The 8619-nt window shown below is 52.5% G+C and overlaps 1 protein-coding gene and 1 pseudogene across 1 annotated transcript; both read left to right on the top strand.

Annotated features, from left to right (window-relative positions):
* The first annotated feature begins 1339 nt into the window (after nt 1-1339).
* Nucleotides 1340-3777, top strand: LOC146179713 (uncharacterized). Its single transcript, XM_084580253.1, has 2 exons — nt 1340-2796; nt 3768-3777. Exons 1-2 carry the CDS (start codon nt 1376-1378, stop codon nt 3775-3777), a joined length of 1431 nt encoding a protein of 476 aa, XP_084436379.1. The 5' UTR covers nt 1340-1375.
* A 167-nt stretch (nt 3778-3944) lies between these two features.
* LOC146179712 (uncharacterized) lies at nt 3945-7039 on the top strand (annotated as a pseudogene).
* The last annotated feature ends 1580 nt before the right edge of the window (nt 7040-8619 follow it).

Raw genomic sequence — 8619 nt, 5'->3', positions numbered from 1 at the left:
TAAAGACAAAGACTTGAACGAGGCGACATAAGTCGGGTTCGTTCATTCCCCTGCGCATTACTGTTACTCTACTAAGGAGGTGCGATATGGTACCAGCAATATGCTGGAGTTTCTTGAGTGTGATGGTGTTTTTCCCATTGGATTGGATGTGGAGTCCTAATATCCTGAAGTTGGAAACCTCAGGGACGGGCCGGTCTTCAAAGGTGACTAAAATCGGGCACACGGAGAGTTTCGTGGACGATGATGAGGAGCTCTGACGTCTCCGCGGAGCATGATAGCCCTATGCTGATTGCGTGAGTTTGGGCGGTGGTAGCTCCTGTTTGTAGGGCTTCCTCTATTTCTCCGTCATTGCCATGTGTGGTCCATATGGTTATGTCGTCAGCATATAGTGTGCGGCGTAGGTGTGGGATGGTGTTCAATTTGCTAGCAAGGGGTATGAGGGTTATATTGAAGAGGAGAGGCGATAGTACTGACCCCTGCGAGCTGCCTACATTTTTGAGGGTGAATTACTCTGAAGTTAGGGGACCAAAATGGATTTCAGTTCTTTGATCTGATAAGAAGGCCTTAATATATGAGTACGTGCGTTCGCCAACATTGAGGGAGGAGAGTGCACTAACGATCGCTAAGTGGTGGATGCAATCGAAGGCTTTGGAGAGATCCGAAGCGAGGACTGCTTTGGTGTGTCCATGGTGTGAGGGGGTTGTAACTGTCGTTCTTTAACTGCAGCATGGCGTCCTGAACCGACAGGTGCGGACGAAAGCCGACCATGCTGTGCGGATACAAGTTTTTGTAAGCGATATGGCGGGCAAGTCTGTTTTGAATAACATGCTCGAAGAGCATTCCAAGGCATGATGTCAGGAAAATGGGCAAAGGTTCTTAAGAGTGAGTGGTTTATTTGGCTTGGGAATGAAGATGATTTTGGCATGCGGCCATGATTGGGGCAGAGTGCCTTCATTCCAGCATTTGTTGAAGTAACCCGTAACCTGCACGATAGACTTATTGTCCAAGTTACGGAGAAGAGAATTTGTGATTTGTTCTGCGCCTGGAGCAGAATTTGTTCGTAGCGCAAGAGGTGGCACTCGCACTTCTGCCTCAGTTTAGGAGGGGGCGCTGCGAGCGCGCGACGAGAGCAGACGCGTGTGTTTCGGCTCCGCCAATTTGCGGCTGGGGCCGCGTACCAAATCCTCCTACCCCGGCAAAACTGGCATCGATCGATCCGAAAAACCAAGCGGGACAACTGGCTACAAAAGTCGTCCAGGTAGGCCGATTTTCTTCGTATCTACGGCCATTTTTCGACCGACCATGTTGGCGCCGTTGTTAAGCCTAACGGCGTCGCCGACGCCTGGCCCGGCAGAATCGGCCCTCCGAGGAAAAAATGTCGACTTCCGCGGATCAAATACGTGGTTACGACCCTGAGGCAATGTTGTGGACCTCGGTACCCGCCACTGGAGAAAGAAATTCGACGGTTATCCCGAAAATTCGGAGTCAAGCTTTACTTCAAGCGGCTGCACGCCGCTCCCAAGACAAAGCCCAGATGGCGGCGTTCGGCGCCGCCCCGGCCGCCATTTCTTCGGTCGGAAACATGAACGCTCCCGCGACGCGCGCCGCGGGAAGCAAGGACAAGGCGTTCTCGAAGTGGAAGCCGCGTTCAATGCCCAAACCGACTCCCGAAGACTACGTTATAGTCATAATGCCCAGAGAAAGTATTTCTCTTCACGAGGCGTTCACGGAAACTGGCTACGGCACTGCTATTTCGGCGTACCTCGGGCTGAAACGGGCCAGCGCCGTCTCCGTTTTACCCTCACGAGAACAGAACATCATCATTGTGCATACCCCGGACATCGAGGCGGCCGACCAGCTCATCGGTGACTTCGCAGTAAACACCGAGAAAGGGTCGATCCCGCTTCGGGGTTACCTGAGACAAGACGGCGGCAACATATGCCACGGCGTGATCGTGGTCCGTAACTCGGACACCACAGAAACTCTCCAAGACCGAGTGTGCTGGCGCGCCGGCACCATCCTGGAAATCCGGAAATTCGGAACATCCAACAAGGCACGCATCACTTTCGCGGGTAAAGAGAAGCCCCGTTACGTGCACTATGACAACATGGTCGTCTCTGTGCGAAACTATTACAAAACTATTCCTGCGTGCGGTCAGTGTGGGGCCTTCGGGCATCGCACGGATGCATGTCCAAACTTGCAGACTAACACCTGTGGACTCTGCGGATTCCAAGCTCCACTAGTGGAGGGGGTGCGGGCTCCTCACAACTGTGTTCCGCGGTGTTCTGTGTGCGGTGGCTCCCATGCCACCAACTCTTGCGACTGTGCGGCAAAATTCCGCACACCCAAGATAAAAAAGAAAAAAATGGCGCCCAAGAAGAAACGCCGCCATGTTGGGCCTCCCGGCAATCAGCCTCACCAGGAAATCACCAACATTGAGAACCCACCTACAGGAGGTGCTGAAAAACGACCATCGAAGGTGTCGCCACCACACGGCGGACTGCTGAAACAAACGACGGAAACGCGTGGTGATACCAGGGCCTGGGTCAACGCAGTCAAACACGGACACCAGGTGAGCGGTTCGGGTGAGGCTGCTTCTCTCTCCCTTCTTTCCACTCCCTTTACAAGGGCGCTTAGCACCGAGCAAGATAAAATTGCAGCACTCAGGGCCCAAAACGAGATGCTGCTTAAGAAAATTAACGAATTGGAATCCACAACTACCCAGTCTTCTCCGCCCTCGCCTCCCGCGGCTGAGGTAATGGAGAGTGAGCTCGTGGTGCCAAAGGCGGTAACAAGGTTGGAGGCAACATTCGAGGGCCGATTCGGGGCCACGGAGGCACGATTCATTGCGATAGAAAATCAAATTTCAATGATGGTCAATGCCATCTCCAAATTGCAAGAGACTCCCCGCGATGATTGCCAAACAAATTGCGCATTCCTTACGCTCCTCGCGCTGGCCCGGCGGTCCCTTACCCGGCCGTCCTAACAAAACTTGTAGACGCACCCCTGAGGTAGACGATGACGACAACTGCTCGCTCTCCGGTATGGAGGATGCCCCCCTTCCCGCGAGTGTTGGCTCCGCAGTAGCGTCAATACAACCCCTCCTCAGCCTAAATGACCATGGCGAGCAGCCCTAAGATCAGGCGCTCCCCAAGAACGAATTCGGCCACCCCCGTCCAAATTTTCCAATGGAACTGTCGGGGCTTCCATTCCCGCGCAAAGAGGGCGGATCTCCGACTTTACCTTTCAACTTTCGACTCTCTTCCCGCGGTGGTTGCCCTCCAGGAGCCAGGGAGTGGCGTCACCCTCACAAATTACATCACCTTTCAGCAGGACCCCTCTTGCTGCGTCTGCGTGCATAAAAATTATACGGCTACTCTAGTTGACTTAGAACTTGACACTAAATATTCACCCCGCCGGGGTGGTGCAGTGGTTACGGCGCTCGACTACTGTTCCCAAGGATGCGGGATCGAATCCCGGCCTCGGCGGCCACTTTTCGATGGAGGCGAAAAGCAAGGCGCCCGTGTGCTGTGCGATGTCAGTGCACGTTAAAGAACCCCAGGTAGTCGAAATTTCCGGAGTCCTCCACTACGGCGTCTCTCATAGCCTAAGTCGCTTTGGGACGTTAAACCCCACAAACCAACCAAACCAACCAACTAAATATTCCTACGTGATGGTGAAACTTCTTCCGCTCAAGAAACAAGATGCACCACTCCACGTACTCAACATCTACTGTTCCCCCAGACTCAAAAATTTAACGTTCGCAGCACTCTTTAGCCGCTCTCTAAAGGCTGTGGGCAGGGACTTATTGTGTCGTTATTGTGTTCTCTTGTCCCGTTTATCGCGCTGTAGATATGGAACATCGTCACCAACTCGCCCAACAACTGACCTTGTCGGACTCCTTGGTGACTGTGGGTGATTTCAACGCCCACTGTACACTATGGGGATACGTGCGTGAAGAGAAGCGGGGACGCAAGCTAGCGGAACTCGCGTCCACGCTGGGCCTGACTCTTCACACTAACACTGCATATCAAACGCGGACGGGTAATTCAGTGACCCGGGATACATGCCCGGATCTCACTTTTACCAAAAACATTGTACACGCAGAATGGACCAACACCGAGGAAACCCTCGGTAGTCACCACTGCCTTATCAATACCACTGTAAGCACTAACCCATTGGCAAGACCCCACGCACAAGCTCGGCTACCCGACTGGAATAAGTTCCGGCAAAGCTTCATCAATTCGGCCTCTATCCACGAACAAGGATACCACGCGTGGGCACAAGGATTGGTTACACATTTTCGTTTGGTGGAAACACAAATTCAGCTCTCGGAGGCCACTCCAGAGGGGGACAACCACCTTCTGCACCTTTGGGAAGCGCGGCACAGCCTCGTCCGCAGATGGCGCCGCCAAAAACATAACAGAAAGCTCAAAATTCGTATCGCCGAGCTTACTCAGAGAGCGGCAGAGTACGCGGCCCAACTCGCCGACTCAAACTGGGTAGACCGCTGCAACACGGCGGCCAGACAAATGTCGAGCCGGAGCACGTGGCGCCTTTTCCGTGCCCTAATTGACCAGACTCAAACCCGCGCCGAGACACAAAAACATCTCCAACGAGCTATTCATAGCTTCGATGGAAATACATCAAAATTAGCATGCAAACTGCGCAACCAGCATCTTTGCACTAAGCAGGACCCCGGAGGACCCGCGTACTCGTATGCAGGTTCAGAGAACGCGGATCTGGATCAACCGTTCCAGTTTCACGACCTGAAGGCGGCCATGGCTAAAATGAAACGAGGAACGGCGCCGGGGCGGGACAAGATAACTGTGAAACTGCTTGCCAATCTTCCAGACCCCGCCCACGAAACCCTCCTCGCTTTCATCAACTCGATCTGGCTTGGTGAGGCACCTCTACCAATTGAATGGAAGACCGCCCTGGTAACTTTCATTCCAAAAGCCGGCAAAGCCATAAACACAGACAACCTCCGCCCCATCTCCCTCACGTCTTGTGCGGGAAAGCTGATGGAGACCATGGTGCGGGACAGGCTGTCTAGGTTTGTGGAAAATAAAAATACATTCGCAGACACCATGTTCGGTTTCCGGCCGCAAAGGTCCGCTCAGGATGTTCTGCTTCAACTCGACCGAGAAATTCTCAACCCTGTCGAATATCCCTTCAACGATAAGGCACTACTCGCCCTTCACTTGAAGGGGGCTTTCGACAATGTCACACACGAAATCATACTGCAACATCTTTCCCAGACGAACTGTGGACATAACACATTTCAGTACATCAAGCAATTTCTCTCAGATCGGCAATCTTTCATTCGAATACAAGACGAACAACACGGCCCATATAAAGTGGGAACGAGAGGCACCCCACAGGGCGCGGTACTCCCGCCATTACTTTTCAATCTGGCCATGATGAAACTCCCGGCTCAGTTGGCGACGGTCGAAGGCATCCAGCACGCGCTGTACGCCGACGACATAACCATCTGGGCCAAACACGGATCGGTTGGAGACAATGAGGCCAACCTGCAGCAAGCGGCGCAGATCGTAGACGCTTACGCCCGCCGCTGCGGCCTTCAATGCTCACCGTCCATATCCGAATTTGTGCACATTCGCCCCTCGCCTGAGTGCACCATAAAAATGGAACTATCCCTGGCCAGCGGTCCAATACCCGAACACGATGAGGTTAGAGTACTTTGTCTCCTTATCCACAAACATCGACGGGTTGATACAACACTAGCAAAACTTTGCAAGGTGGGGGACCAGGTGGGCCGGATGGTGCGCCGGGTTTCCAACAAACGCGGGGGGTTGCGGTGCACAGACGCTTTGCGGCTGGCGCATGCATTCGTGACCAGTCGAGTACTCTACTCGACTCCTTACCTCCACATACGCAGGTTTGATGAGAACGCCCTCGAAGTGGTTCTCAGAAAGATGTACAAGCGTGCCCTCGATCTCCCGATCAACACATCCAACCAGCGTCTTATGGGCCTGGGGATGTTAAACACATTCGCGGAGCTCCGAGAGGCGCACTTGACTAATCAATACACAAGACTTTCAAAAACGCCGTCGGGATGCCGCCTATTAGCCCGACTACCCATCCACCACCCAATATTTACGGAAGAGCGCGTACGCATTCCTGAAATCGGGAGATACGCCCTGCACGTATGTCCTCTTCCGGCCAATATGACACGTGACGACCACAGTAACAGGCGCCTTGCGCGGGCGGAGGCACTGGCCCGTCACTATGGGAACAAACACGGAATTTTCTACGTGGACGCCTCCGGCCCTCACCATGGGGTATGGTACACAGCCGCAGTCGTCAATCAAAAAATCACCGTGAATGGCCTAACGTTCTGAGCTCAAGACATAACACATGCGGAAGAAGTTGCCATCGCGTTAGCCGCCGCACTCAAGGACTCACGAGTCATCATCACCGACTCGAGAGGGGCCTGCAGAAATATTAAACAGGGGTACATTCCTCTCTTTGCGCACCGCATCCTTCAAAACAGTGACTACCTCGGGGCCCCCGCGTCTCGAACGATTGTATGGGCTCCAGCTCACATGGGCCTCGAAGGCAATGAAACGGCCGACGCCGCCGCTCGCGCGCTCACTCTCCGGGCAACGCCTTCAGACCCTTATGATATGGATCTCGAACCCAATCCGGCTCTCCATTTCGAGAAATTATTGAATTATTTCAATTCGGCCATGCAATTTATCCTAAGCCTTGTAAGGGTCTTACAAAGGTGGAGGAACGCACACTCCTCCGCCTTTACACAAAAACGCTGCTCTGCCCGGCAGTTTTAAAACACTATGATCCTGCCTGTACAGGAAAGTGCCCGCACTGTGTGGAGCAGTCTTCGGACATCTTCCACATGGTGTGGGCATGTCAGTCAACCCCGAACCTCACCCCCAAACCCCACCCCACCCGGGAGGACTGGGAGGCAGCCCTGCTCGGCTGCTCCGATCTAGCAAGCCAGAAGGCCCTGGTCCACCGAGCCCGAGCCGCAGCGGTCGCCAATGGGCTCCCGTAATGAGGAGCCCACCTAGTGCTTGCGTGAGGTTGCTCCGGCTATCTCAAGCGTCCTGCGAATAAAGTTTTTACACACACACACACACACACGCACACTTCTGCCTCCGTGATTTCTTCGTCTAATGTTGGCTTCGGGTATCCGTTGTAACATGGGAGAGCGGTAGAAGTGCCCAGAAACGTGTATGTGATTTTGAGGGTGTCGATTAGGGTATTTATGTCGTCTATGTTTTTATGAATGAGGCGAGTAACATGGTGTTGCGTGGCAGATTTCGTTCGTGTTGGGTCTATGAGGTGGCGAAGGAGTTGCCAAGACTTTTTAGAGGATAGCTTGCCAGACATGCTATCACAGATCTGGTTCCAATTGGAGCGGCAGAGGTCTTCCGAGTGTTGTTCGATTTGTGCTTAAGTGTTGAGAGACACTTCTTTAGCGTTCTGTTCCGTTTTTTGGCTTTTCCATCGCTCTAAGAGGCTATGGTGAGCTCCCCAGAGGTGAGCGAGGCGGCTGTCAAGTGTGGAAATCTCCCCTTCTATCTCAATGTATCGGATGTGGGTGTGGAGATCCTGTGTGAGCGAGTTCATCTAGGCCTCTATGTCATTGATGGGCTCTGACTCACGTGATTCCCGGGTAGCCCTGAAATGGTCCCTGTTGAGTTTGTGTGTGGTGTAGGTTTTGCGCTTTTGTTTTAAGGGGATGGAGGCAAGAATGATGTAGTGGTCGCTGCCTAATGTATGTTGGGTTTTGTCCCATGTCACCTTTGTTAAACAGCGGCTGAAGACGAGGTCGGGGCTGGTGTCGACACGTACGCTACTGCCAATTCGTGTGTTGAAGTTGTTGTGGACGGAAAAATTAAGGTTTTGAAGAAGGGTCCATAATCAGCGGCGTCTGTAGGTGGTTTTCATATAGCCCCAGTCTGTGTGGGGACTGTTAAAGCCTTCCCCATTTAGTCGAGGGTGTTTGCCTATTTATATATGCTCTTTAGGAGAGATTCTAGCGAGGCAATGGGTAATGAGGCTAGTTCCTAGCCAGTAAAGATCCCTAGGTGGTCGAAATTACTCCGTAGCCTTCCATTACGGCTCCCCTTTCTCAATTTCGACTTCGCTCCCACCTTCATCCCTTCCCTTTCAGGTGTCCACAGAGAAAGTGTAACAGATCCTGCGCCTTTCCCTTCCTGTGAACCAAATAATAATAATAATTATAATATATTTTCGCCTTATTTTGCTCGAACTAACTTGTATCAGTTTTCTTTTCTTCCTCGCACCATCGATGAGTGGAACTTTGGCCAGGGCTCGTATTCCGAGTTTGCGTCGTTATGGAAGTGTCGCTATCTCATGTGACCTCGAGTCATCTGATTGGTCGAAACGCCAAAATCGGGTATTGCCGCTACGGAACCGGAAAAGGAGGCAACGTCACGTTCCGGCGTTTCCACTAATCAGATGACTCGGGGTCGGAGAGATAGCGACACTTTCGATAACGACGCAAACTCGAAATAATGTTTTTCGTAAGAGTCATCGTTTTATAAAATTGCAAACTCTATGTTGTAAGTGCGTTTATGCTGTAAATTGCTTTGTTTTGTATACTTT

This window comes from Amblyomma maculatum, chromosome 9, assembly GCF_055883805.1.
Source record: "Amblyomma maculatum isolate TAMU_Amacu chromosome 9, ASM5588380v1, whole genome shotgun sequence".
Classification (NCBI taxonomy): Eukaryota; Metazoa; Arthropoda; class Arachnida; order Ixodida; family Ixodidae; genus Amblyomma; species Amblyomma maculatum.
This window is presented reverse-complemented; position numbering and strand designations above follow the sequence as displayed.